Genomic DNA, 13,855 nt, shown 5'->3' on the forward strand with positions numbered 1-13,855 from the left:
CTTTTAATTTTAAACGGGTCTTAATTTTCCATGTAAAGCTATACCTAATTATGTACCCAACATAAGGCATGCATGGGACCATAACAGTTTTTAAGGTATACCGCGGTTTGGAAAAGTCAAAGTTTTAAAACTGTCAAAATTTTCTTCTATACTGTTCTTAAGGTATGTGAAGATTTTTTAAATTGTGTTTTGTGTGTGTTTTTAGGACAACAGTATCTCCAGCAGAAAATATATCAAAAGATGCCATTTTAAATTGTAAAGAAATCTGTTTTAAAAAACAAATGAAGACAGCAGAAGTCAATGATTCGTATTGACATGTTTACTAATGTTTAAAGGGGGAATAAAAGTTCTTGTTTTTTTACCTAGATATTGAAAAAGAATATATTTTAGAGTACTAGTCACAATACTGAGATACTGTGAAACCATGATATTTTTTAACAAGGTTATCATACTGTCAGAATCCTATATCGGCCCTACCTATCGCCTACACTCATCCAATCACTAACAATATATTTCAATAAAAGTTTTAAGAAACATTTATTTATTTACTCTGTTTGCCTATTAATAGGGTTTTAATTATCTTCCTTGTAATAACATTTGTTTTTAATGTTAACTTGGGCTTTAAAAAATATTTAGGGTTTAGCCTTGTGTAAGACTGAAATTTCATTCATTATGGTCTTAAAATATGTCTTAAAATGGTCTTAAAAAGTTCTAAATTTGACTTAATGAAACCTGCAGAAAACCTGGTATAGTTAAAAAATTAACTGTTTGTTTTGGCATGGATGACCATTGGGAATTGTTATAACCGCAGTTTTACTTAAAATGCCATGGTTAAACTATGTTTAGTGTAGCAAAACTGGCAATCTTTTTGTTGACTATGCTTTAACTACAATAACCAGTTTTTATTTTATTTATAGTAAAACCATGGCTGATTTTCAGAATTTATGTTTCCTTAATGACATACCACTCTATGGTCATTTGGGAAGTACATTGCAATTCCCAAAATACTACTATGCAAAATGCTAATAATTTAGTTTATAAGAAAGCACTTCTGTATATTATTTCCACTACTATTCTTTCTGCATTTCTCTTATTATGGATCTATTAGAAATCTTAGAAAGGTTAGAAAGGTTTTTTTCTTCACTCCCATCAGGTGAAGTTTTTTTTCCCTCTCCGCTGTCACTGGCTCGCATGGTTCAGGATTGGTAGAGCTACGCATCGATGAATTTGCTCTTCAGTGTTTGAACTCTCAGTAATGATTAAATCACACTGAACTGAGCTAAACTGAACTGAACTGAACTGAACTTAAACACTAAAAACTGAACTACACTGTTCCAGTTACTATTACCATTTATGTGTAGCTGCTTTGACACAATCTACATTGTAAAAGCGCTATACAAATATACAAATAAGCTGAATTGAATTGAATTGAAATCTTTGATCTGACATATGTTGATTGCATTTGTTTTTAGTGTTTTTTAAGGGTTTAGCTTGGCCATTAAAAAATCCTAAGGGTTTAGCCTTGTGTAAGTCTGAAATTTCATTCATTATGGTCTTCAAATGGTCTTAAAAAGTCTTTAATTTGACTTGATGAAACCTGTAGAAACCCCAGTGTAGTAAAAAAAAAACATAAATAACCGTTTGTTTTGGCATCGATGATTTGTAAGTGTATTTGTAACCACAGTTTTACTTATAATACCATGGTTAAACTATGTTTAGTGTAGCAAAACCAGCATTATTTTATTGACTATGCTTTAACTACAATAACCAGTTTTTATTTTATTTATAGTAAAACCATGGCTGATGTTCAGAAAAGTTGTTTCCTTAATGACATACCACTCCGTGGTAATTTGGGAAGTACCTTGCACTTCCTAAAATACTAATATTGAAAATGCTAGTAATTAAGTAAAGCACTTCTGTATATTATTTCCATTACTATTCTTTCTGCATTTCTCTTAGTATGCATCTATTAGAAATCTCTGATCCGTGGTGAGATCTGACATATGTAGACTGCACTGATATTAAGTCAAGTTTTCCATTTAGAAGCCTTCATTGTTCCTCCCACACAAACGCGCAGACTCCTCACACACACCTCCTCTCTCGCTCAAAGTTTCTGTTTAAATGAGTGTAGCCTTCAGCTTATTCTGCTCAAAACACACCCTACTGTACTAGAACAATCCCTGTCAATCACTGCACATGCCTTAATCACTCATACCACTGTATAATTCACATTTAAAGAGCATTATACTGTTACAATTACATTTTTATTATAAATGGTTAGCCTTCTGAATAAATAGTAACTTTGGTTTTATTGTTATTATATAGCATATTTTAGCCGTTTGAATTTCCTTCAGAGATTGGGAAACTGCAAAGCTTATTTCCCCCCTATTTGGGTGAACTATCCCTTTAAATAACAATATGGTTAAGATAGTTCATTAATTTTTTTTTCCGGCTTAGTCTCTTTGTTAATCAGGGGTCGCCACAGCAGAATCGCCAACTTATCCAGCATATGTTTTACGCAGCGGATGCCCCTCCAGCTGCAACCCATCACTGGCAAACATACACTTCCATTCACACACGTACACTAAAGACAATTTAGCCCAATTCACCTACAGTTCATGTCTTTGGACTTGTGGTGGAAACCGCAGCATCCGGATGAAACCTACGCAAACACGGGGAGAGCATGCAAACTCCACATAGAAATTCCAACTGACCCAGCCGAGATTAGAACCTGCAACCTTCTTGCTGTGAGGCGATTGTGCCTCTGCACCACCCTGCTGCCTCCATATTAAAATATTTAAAAGAAAAATAAGCTCGCAACAGTAAATTAATCCTTTATTGATTCTAACTTAAACCCTTTTATACATTGATATTACTTTGCTACAAAACCGGTTGGATGCAATCAGAATGTGTTCTGACTAGTTAGACCAATCAAACAAATAATAGCCTGAGAAAAATTCTGTTACACTATTTGTTTTTAAAGTGATAGTTCAACAAAAGTTTAACGTTTACTCACCATCAAGTGTTTCCAAACCTTTATGGGTTTCTTTGCTCTGTTAAACACAAAAGAAGATATTTTGAGAAATGTTGGAAACATGTAACCACTTACATCCATAGTCGGAAAAGTACATACTATGCAACAGTAAATAAATCCTTTATTGATTCTAAAATAAACTTTATACACAGCTTGACTCTTTTGCTACAGAACAGGTTGGTTGCAATCAGAATGTGTTCTGACTAGTTAGACCAATTAAACAAATAACTAGCGTTAGAAAAATACTGTTACACTATTTGTTTTTAAAATGATAGTTCAACGTAAAATTAAAATTTACTCACCATCAAGTGTTTCCAAACCTTTATGAGTTCTTTGCTCTGTTGAACACAAAAGAAGATATTTTGAGAAATGTTGAAAACCTGTTACTTCCATAGCCAGAAAAGCAAATACCATGGAAGTCAATGGATATAGGTTTCCAACATTTTTTTAAATGTCTTCATTAGTGTTCAACAGAAGAAAGAAACTTGATTTGGGTCAAGTGAAGCTGAGTAAATGATGACAGATTTTTCACTTATGGATGAACTATCCATTTAACCACTGCATGTCTAGGTGTTAGCTAATAATAAGAAATTAAATACATTTTCATACTTCTTTCTGGCATGCTAATAAAGTGGTTATAGAGCACACAGCATGAAATCTTATCCAGCATAAATGGAAACACAAACACCACTGGATTTTCCTAATATGACCCATTGTGGCTCATAAAACCTGTTATCACAAATGCTTTCAGTTCCCATGGCACATTCATCCGTTTTCCATCTAATGTTTCCATATGAACAGATCAGCTCAATGGCTACAGCATGTGTGTCCAAGGTGGAGCTGACAGTCTCCTGTGAAAACCTGCTAGACATGGATGTGGGCTCCAAGTCAGACCCGCTGTGTGTCCTGCTCATGAACACATCTGGAAACCAGTGGTTTGAGGTCAGCTGACTTTTTGTTTGTTGTGCAAATTGTTTAAGTGTTCATTTACTTTACTTGTTCCAAACCTTTGAGTTTCTTTTTTTTCTGTGAGTTAAAGATACCTGGAAACCTGTAACCATTGACTGCCATAGTATTTGTTTTTTCTACAATTGAAGTCAATGGTTACAGGTTTTCCAGTTTCTTCAAATGTTCTTCTTTTGTGTTCAACAGAAGAAAGAAACTCATAAAGGCTTATAACCATTTTATGGAGAGTAAATAGTGAGCCAGTTTTTTTTTTTTTTGGGCAAACTATCCCTTTAACAATCTGATTCTGTGTTTCTTCACAGGTCGACCGCACAGAGAGAGTCAAAAACTGCCTGAACCCAAAATTCGCCAAGAAGTTTGTGGTCGATTACCACTTTGAGATCGTTCAGAAGCTCCGATTTGCCGTTTATGATATTGACAATAAAACCATTGATTTAAGTGATGACGACTTCCTGGGCGAGTTGGAGTGTTCGTTGGGTCAGGTAAGACCCAAAACAGCTGCTTTTATGTGTGTTTATACCTTCCGTGGCTTAAATCTGATGTGGTCTTTTCATTTGTATGTAGATTGTTTCCAGTAGCAGACTGTCAAGACCTTTGCTGCTGAAGAACAAAAAACCTGCAGGGAAAGGAGTGATTATGGTAAATGGCCATGATATTTAGAACAATTACCACCATGAACATTTTGTTTGTTTGTTTGTTTCTTCAATAGGATTGGTATGGATTAAAGGGCAGTGTTTCCTCTAGGATTTTTTCCAGCTGTGGCGGCAGACTCTGTTAGGCCTTTTACATAGATCTACCAACTACCTGTGGCATTATTTCAAATGACAAATGTCATGAGCGCAGTATTACAAGTCGAGATCACATTCATGGAAAACAAGCATGTAAATCTTTGTGGTTAAGCGCCGATTTCCTCTGTTCGTGCACAAAACTTCTTGCACACCCTCAAATACTCAAATATACGCTGCTTAAGTGCAGATCTTCTTGTGCGCTCTCAAATAAACTCTGCTGAAGGGCGATTTAGTACGTTTATGTAACAAGTATTCCTCCCATATTTATTAGATTTGCTTGGTATATTCATAAATGTCTCCAATAGACCTACAGATCGGTATTAATGCATCCTGAAGTAAAGTGAAACGGCTATAAACTCCAGCAAGATTAAGTCATTGTATGCAGAGTGATAGACCTTTATCTATTAAGTATAATTATGGAAACTGATTCATAACTGAAAACTATGTCGTGTTTTGCTAGCCTCATGCATTACACACCTGTCATTCAGTCAGTCAGCACGTCACCTTAAAGGGTTAAATAAATAACGCATAACACCACTATGATTACAGAAAGATTTGCACTGTTATAATTTACTTACCTTTTAATTACATTTTGTTGCAATTATAACCCACTATGTAAAAAAAACGACTGAATGTTTTAAATGAGAAGCTGTAATGTAGCCGTGTCGGGATGAATTTTGGTGTGGCATCCCGCCATGGAAGAATGAATCTAGCGGAAACCATGAGGGAGTTAGTTCACCCAACATTTACTCACCCTTTACTTGCTCCAAAATTGATTCAGTTTCTTTTTTTCTGTTGAACACAAAGGAAGACTTGTAGAAAAAAACTGGAAACCTGTAGCCACTGAATTGCATAGTATTTGTTTTTCACACTGTAGAAGTCAATGGTTACAGGTTTCTAACAATTTTTTCAAAATATCTCCTTTTGTGTTCAACAAAATAAAGAAACCTATAAAGCTTTGGAACCACTTGAGGGTGGATAAATTACTTAAAGTAATAGATTACAAGTTACTGATTACTAATGGAAAATTGTAATTTGATTGCATTACTAATTACTTCATGTAAGAAGTATTCAGATCACTAATTACTTTTATGGTAAACAAAATACAAAATAAACTGCAGCTCTTTCAGTAATTTAATATTCACTAAAAAACATTGCAATAGGTTTAACACTGCAGCTTGACAAATTCAAAACATTTAAAGAGAAATTCTCTGATCATTTACTTAATCTTCACTTGTTTCAAACCTGTTTGTCTTCTCTTTTTTTTTTTTTTTGAATGCAGAAAACATTTTGAAGAAATCCAGAGAGCTGTAACCATTGACATTTATAGCAGCAAAACACAGCCTATATGTCTGTGTTTGTGGAGACAAACAGTAAATGCTCAAATGTTGAATATGTGATCGCGCCACGTGTGCATCGCTCAAATATGCTGCGCGTACAACTTCGTTATTTCCAATGGAGGCACACGCAGCACACTGGGAGCAATGCTGAAAAGATGCAATATGTTAATAGCCCTGTAGGCAGCTACGCTTCTCTTCAGATTTTCAAAAGTTACTTTCACTCCCGGTGCTGCACAAAAATCCAATTTAGCCTGTTTTGCCTAAGTTGGGCTGCTGTGTTTTTGGGCGTCAGTGTCCTCCTCGGAAAGAATGCTTTCTGTTCTGTTCTGGACATAGAGTGCAGTTCACAGCAATACGTTTGTTTTTACGCTCAATGAAATCAAAGTAATGTGTGATTTCTTCCACTTGAAGAAGCAACCAATCTCATCAGCAACCATTTCAGCTTACGTCCTCCAGCAGTTTAAAAGTGAATGCTCATTAACTGATGTTGCAGCTGAAAACGTGTTTTAGAAAAATGCAAATGTTGTTTTCCAAAATCTATATTTGTAACGTTAGTAACACCAGTGCACTATCTTTAGTAAGTGTAATCAAATTATACACATTTAAAATGTAATTCTTACATTACTGCGTTCTCCAAAAATGTAATTAGAATACAGTATTGCGTTACTGTGGAACGCGTTACATCCAACTCTAGTAAATAGTAAATAAATAGACATGTTTAGGTGAACTGTCCCTAATGGCAGAATATAAACTTATGGCAGTTATTCTGTCATCACATATACACAAACACAACCATTAAAATTTTTGGGGTCTGTAAGAGTTTTTAATGCTTTGAAAGAAACTCTTCCCAAGGCTCCCATTATTTTCAAAAGAATCCAGTTAAAACTAAATAAAATAATATTGTATTATTGTACAATTTTTGCTAATATTTTTTGTCATTTATCTGTATGCTTTGATATATTTATTGCATTCAAGCTCAATAAAAAAATTATTATGTTGAAAAGTATGAGGGTCAACAAACCTGGTAATTATTTATTGATTACAGTTAGAATGTCTGTCAACCAATCAGTCAGTAAAATGCTGAGTAAAATCGGTGAGTAAAATGCTGGTTGGATTAGATCATGACTTGTGATGCTTTAACAAATTGTTTTAATTTCCCAATGAGAAAAATGTATACTCCCAAAGGACTTTCTGCTAAAAAAAGTGTACTCTTTATTGACAATAATAATAATAATAATAATAATACAAATTTTTCTTTTTTTTAAATCACAGATTAGTGCAGAGGAAATCAAGGACAACAGAGTTGTAAACTTTGAAGTGGAGGCCAGAAAACTGGACAATAAGGTAAGACACAAGATGTGAGATTGTGGATTTGATTTACTATTAAACTGTTAAATGCTTTCAGTGTCTAAATTTAAGCCTTGTTGTTGCAGGATTTCTTTGGAAAATCAGACCCATTCCTCGAATTTTACAGGCAGACGGAAACAGGCTGGCAGCTTGCTCACAGAACTGAGGTGCATTGTGTGTTGTGTTTGTAAAGTATGTTCTGCAATGTAAAAGATGCCTCACAATTCCTTCTTGTTGTCCCAACACAAACCAATAATGTTAATTTAATCGTTTTTACAAATTTAAGTTGATTGTAAACATAACACTATTAAGTCATCCTCTAAAAATACTTAAGAATTGTGTTGTTTCAACTCATTTTAAATAAGTAGTTTGAACAAGCAGCAAAAGTCATTTTTAAGTGAAAACTGAGACTATTTTAGGTTTGAGGTCTCCTACACTAGATTTACATCCGTCAATAGTAGAGGTGCCCAAAGTAGGCCCTGCGGGCCAACGATGGCCCTGTTGTAACCTTTGATTTGACTCACCACCCCATCTGAGAGGAGAGTGAGAATGATGGAGAGGGTTGGGGTGAATGTCTTCAACATAGAGATTATCATTTCTAATTTGACACATCATTTTTTGTTTTATACAAAAAAGGCAAACTGAAATTAAATGTTTTAATTAAATGTTGTAAATGAATAGATTTTTTAAAATGTACATACTATCACATGACGGAGAGAGGACTACACCGAAGGAAATCAGGGCAAAAACTAGTGTAATTCTGTTAATAATGAGATTTTGTTCTTACTGTAAAAAGTTCATCATAAAATGTAACAAATACTTGATTAGTTAATGTAAATAAATGTTTTCTAGTCATTTTTAAACATTATTAAATAAATTATGAATTTACCCATGGCAACTATATTTACCTTCGGCCCTCTAGCAATCAATCAAGTTTGGTTTTTGGCCCCTTATAAGAAAAAGGTCTGGACACCCCTGGTCCAAAGTCACTATGTAGCTTAATTTTATCAAAATGTACATTGCTGAATAAGCACTTTTCTTCTTTTGTCTAAATTGGATGGTTCAAGAATCCAGTCTATATAAACCCCGCCTTTCCGAGTGTAATCTCTGCTCTGATTGGTCAGATCATGGCTCAGTCTGTTGTGAATGGTCCAGCACTTACAGTTGTTCACTGACAACACAAAAAGAGCATAGACTGGCATTATGCAAATTTGTTACAAACCATTCAATTAATAAACAACCTGTTTTTGTCTTTGTCATGACAACTTGATACTACCAAGACAACAAAACTTGTCATAAATCTGTCATAAACATGACTGTCATGAAGCCATTATAAACGTCATGAATCTTATAACATCATTATTAATGTTTTTTGACCTCAACTACAGTGTACAAGCTGAATTTTTTATTAAAATGTCATTAAATATTAATGACGCTGTTAAAAATGATTTGACAGAGTAATGACACTTTTAATGTGACAATTTAATGACATATACAGTTTGTTCCACTGAAAAGGTGACCAGAAAATTATTCATGACACAATTATCATGGCAATCATGTTTATGACAGATTTATGACAAGTTATCTTGCTTGTGTTGTCATAGCAAAGATGAAGACAGGTTGTAATGTATTAATTTATGTCAAGTAGTCATAACAATGTCCTATGAACACCCCTTCAAGTAAAGTGTTACCCAAACCTATATACATACCATACATATACATATTAAATGTTACACTACAGGAAATGATAGATCTGAAAAGCATTAGTGTACTTACTATGTTAATAGTTATCTTTCATTTTAGGTGAAGGAAATTTTCCACATACATATTTTTAGATGGACTTTTTTTATCAGTCACTATTTTTTATAACCCATTCAAATGTTATGGGTACGGCTTGAATATTGCCTTATATTGTTTTGTTTACAGTGAACTCTTATCTTTTATTCAGGTGGTGAAGAATAATTTGAATCCTTGCTGGAGGCCTTTTAAAATTCCTCTACGCTCTCTCTGTGCAGGCGACATGGAGAAACCAATCAAGGTAGACGCTGTGTTTGTTACTTGCTATGAAAGGTATTTTCCAATGTTAAAAGGATCCCTGTTGCTAACACAATTGCTAGCTTAGAGGCTTTGAAACTCTAGCTTTGCTTGGCTTTTTTGGTGGCTTACAATCAGTGTTCATGACTTTGTGATTTCTCTCGCAAAAGCATCTTAAAGGGAAACTCACTGTCAGGACGCCACCAGGTATTTGCGTTTGTTAGAACTTCTGTTTCATGCATTAATGTGTGTGTCATTGAATAGCGTCTGGTGTGATCCATAGATCAGTAGACGAGAGCTTTTCTGTCAAACTGTTGTTTCCTGATGAAGGTCATTATTATGGTCATAATAATGAGGTCACAGTGTTCATGTCTTTACTCTTTAACTACTAGAGTCGCTCTCAGGAAACAGTTTCACGCATATCTGCACATTTTAAACATTTTCAGATTTTAATTTTAAAGGTTAAAGATGGACATTCAAGAAACCATACACTTATGGAAAAATAAAGTAATGGATGAAGGTGAAATAATGGGTTGAAAAAAGTATATATATATATCTCATTTGCCTCTAAATAAACAAACAAAGACCACTGATCGCTCACTTACCAAATCTGTAGAGACAGGACAATCAACACCAACTGGAACCTCGTCTTTATTAAAGGAGATGAGCGGCAAATCTGGATTTAGCCATTTTCTGATGCGAAAAAGCTCTCGGGTAAAAAATGTTCCTTAGACATAATTTTTGTCAAGCGTTGCGTGCACTGTAATCCACATGTGAGTCCAGCTACGCTCTCATAGCGGGAAAATGAAAACCAAACCTTTAATGCAGCAAATTATAAAAGCAACACTGACAACCTGTATCTGCAACCAATTATTCTTCTCTCACTTGTTTTGGCAACACAACGTGGCGTCTCTCTGCCGTCTGAAAACTATACAGGTACAAACAGTCTTCGAAGCTATCATGCATATTAATGAAGTTGCACCGCATGCACAATAGAGCGCGTTGATTGGTTTGAACCAACTCTTACTCATGAATGAATGCAGCAAACTCAGAGACGTCACAAAGTACTCCCAGGTACAGACAGCCAGTCTACACGCTGGAATACACACAAGGATCTAATCTGCGTGATGCAGCTTCAAAAATTTGTTTTCAACCGGAAGAACGAATTTGCTCGAAATAACGCAAAAACAACCAATTTTCACCTTTTTGTGAAATAAATGTGTCCTAATAGTGTTTTTAGCAGTGTGGGACACATATATGACTGTCAACAGCTCCAAAAATGTGTTTTGATGTTTCGTGACTCTTTAATATGGTAATAGTTAGCTTTCATAATAGATGAAGGACATTTTCTAGAAATATATAAAAGAAAACTGTAAAAAAAAAAGCAGAATACTGTAATATTTCAATAGAATCACTTTTTATTTATCTATTACTATATTATCATTTCCTTCGGCTTAGTCTCTTTAGTGTTCAGGGGGCGCCACAGCAGAATGAACCGCCAACTTATCCAGCATATGTTTTACACACGGATGCACTTTTAGATTTAAACCTCAACTGGATGTTTTCATTCACTCGAGCTGTGTTACACACTGCATGGAAGGTCGTTTTCGAATGTAAGATGTTTCAATTGTTTTTATTAAATTGATTACATTACCCATTCAACAAAATAAAGATTAGTCATACAAGTCTTTATTATGCTCTTTATAAAACATATCATAGAGCCATAAAAGCAGTGTGCAACTATATCCGTATATACTATCCCACTATAATTCACACATAAGGAGATTTACGCCATTTTTCTTAAGGAAAATGCTAAGCATATTTAATTGGCAGTGTCGCACAATAATGATCTTTCAAATAATTGAGTTTTAGATGGCATGAAATAACAGCGTTGAAATGAAACTGAAGTAGAAATACACACTTTGTGCTGCTCTTAAAGCTGCAATAGGAGTTTTACTGTTTTAAAAAACAATAAAAACAGTTGGACTCACTTTGTCTGATGTGCTCAGAGCAACCATATACATGTCTCATAAAAATTGTGAAAATTAAATCATCTTAAACTGCTAAAAGAGGTCAGTATTTATAGTCAAATCATTTTGGCTACCACTATTATATTCATTAATCATTCAACTGTAATGATAAATAATAACTGACTTGGTAATATTGTTCATTTCTGCATTTCAGTAATATTATAAGTGACCCTGTTTCCTCAGAAAGACTCGCTGTTCTGGTAAAAGATTCAGAGAAAACACAGATGCTACAGGTTTCTTCATTATCTCTAACCTAATAAACTGTGGACAGTGGAGATGGCAGGTCACCCTTAACATCTAGAATCCATGCATTCATTATAGAGTTAGCCTGCTTGCTGTGCTTTTTTGGTGTCTTACTGGCTTTAAAATTAAAGCAACTGTAGATCTGTTCTCATCTATGGTTCTTCATCTGATGGGCTTTTTTCTTTTTTTGCATGACCTCTCTCTCTCTGGCTCTCTTGGGGTAGGGATGGACTATATCCCAATATTAGTTTATTATGCGATAATCCATATGTATTGTCTTTTTCTAATTGTTTAAAAATTGATTCTTGTCACTAAAAATAGGGAGTTGAGAGCACACGACGTAATATTAAATTAATTTTTTTTTTTATTTTTATAAAAAGTTTCATTCATACTGTAAGAGCATAAACTCCACATGTGCATCACAGTAGTAAAGACAAGCATAAAAAGAATGTAGAAACACTGGAACATAAGAATAAAAATAACACACAGTTGTTGTTTTCCAAGATCTCCTAATAGGTATTTTCATAAGAATAAAGTATATTTGTAATGCAGTGCTTATCACTATAATCAATTTAATCATTACTATAAAATAGATATTGAAAAAAAAATGACATAGCATGCTTGAAATTGTGATATTCATTGTGTAATACAGTTGTATAAAAGATGTTATAATGATCAACTTATGTTTTTATATTATTTCAGTGAAAAGAAAGCATTGCTACATCCAGTGTTGGGGGTAACGCATTACAAGTGATGAAAGTTACGTAATAAATTACTTTAGTAATGAGTAAGTAATGAGTAATAAAAAAATAAGTAATAATATTTGAGGTACGTTTTTAAAAATATAGAATCCAAGTTACTTTTTAGTTTAGTTAATTTATTTTTTAATTGCTAAACTAAAATGAACGTAGTTGCGTTGAATCCCGCATGCAATGAGAGAATGCAGGAACAGACAAAAAGGAAGATGGCAGAGCCTTAATTTTTGGATTGACATATCTCATTATTTTGAGCAAATTAACTGAATGGATTGTGATTTTACTTTTTATTAAGACGAAAAGTTCAAAATGGCAAAAGCACTGCTTTAAACTTTCATTTATCTGTATATACAGTGCATCCGGAAAGTGTTCATAGCGCTTCACTTTTTCAATGTTTTTTCATGTTACAGCCTTATTCCTAAATGGATTAAATGAATTTATATCCTCAAAATTCTACACACAATACCCCATAATGACAATGTGAAAAAGGATTTTTTGAAATTGTTGCAAATTTTTTAAAAATAAAAAACCTGAAATATCACATGTACAGAAGTATTCACAGCCTTTGCCTTGAAGCTCTAAATTGAGCTCAGGAACATTCTGTTTCCACTGATCATTCTTGAGATGTTTCAGCAGCGTAACTAGAGTTCACCTGTGGTAAATTCAGTTAATGTTGACAGTTGGACATGATTTGAAAAGACATATGCCTGTCTATATAAGGTCCCAGGATTGACAGTGCATGTCGAAGCACAAACCAAGCATGAGGACAAATGAATTGTCTGTAGATATTGTAACAATATTGTCTCGAGGCACAAGGCTGGGGAAGGTTACAGAAAAATTTCTGCTGCCCTGAAAGTTCCAATGAGCACAGTGGCCTCCATCATCCATAAGTAAAAGATGTTTGGAACCACCAGGACTCTTCCTGGCCTGCCATCTAAGCTAAGTGATTGGGGGAGAAGGGCCTTAGTCAGGGAGGTGATCAATAACCCCATGGTCACTCTGTCTGAGCTCCAGCGTTCTTCTGTGGAGAAAGGAGAACCTTACAGAAGGACAACCATCTGTGCAGCAATCCACCTATCAGGCCAGTATGGTAGAGTGGCCAGATGTTAGCCACTCCCTGCCTGAAATTTACCAAAAGGCATCTGAAGGACTCTCAGACCGTAAGAAACCAAATTCTCTAGTCTTTGAAGACACTAAAATTGAACTCATTGGAGTGAACGCCAAGTGTTATGCTTGGAGAAAATCAGGCACCACTCATCAACAGGCTAATACCATCCCTACAGTGAAGCATGGTGGTGGCAGCATCATGCTGTGGGGA

At 34.6% G+C, this 13,855-nt stretch overlaps 1 protein-coding gene and 1 long non-coding RNA gene across 5 annotated transcripts in view; both read left to right on the forward strand.

Annotated features, from left to right (window-relative positions):
- Nucleotides 1-13,855, forward strand: part of LOC147838080 (uncharacterized) — a 982,747-nt gene that overhangs the window by 288,229 nt on the left and 680,663 nt on the right. The window lies entirely within an intron of this gene.
- cpne3 (copine III) overlaps nucleotides 1-13,855 on the forward strand; it is a 31,446-nt gene that overhangs the window by 1,107 nt on the left and 16,484 nt on the right. For all 4 annotated transcript variants that reach the window (XR_015524335.1, XM_087308258.1, XM_087308257.1 and 1 more), the window contains 6 exon segments: nucleotides 3,836-3,976; nucleotides 4,303-4,482; nucleotides 4,565-4,639; nucleotides 7,401-7,472; nucleotides 7,562-7,642; nucleotides 9,424-9,513. Coding sequence is in view for 3 of the 4 variants with exons in the window: in XM_087308258.1 (XP_087164384.1) it covers nucleotides 3,845-3,976; nucleotides 4,303-4,482; nucleotides 4,565-4,639; nucleotides 7,401-7,472; nucleotides 7,562-7,642; nucleotides 9,424-9,513 (630 nt within the window). In the remaining variant the exon portion in view is untranslated.

The sequence above is a fragment of the Danio rerio genome, chromosome 24, assembly GCF_052040795.2.
Source record: "Danio rerio strain M-AB ecotype USA chromosome 24, GRCz13ab, whole genome shotgun sequence".
In the NCBI taxonomy this organism is placed as follows: Eukaryota; Metazoa; Chordata; class Actinopteri; order Cypriniformes; family Danionidae; genus Danio; species Danio rerio.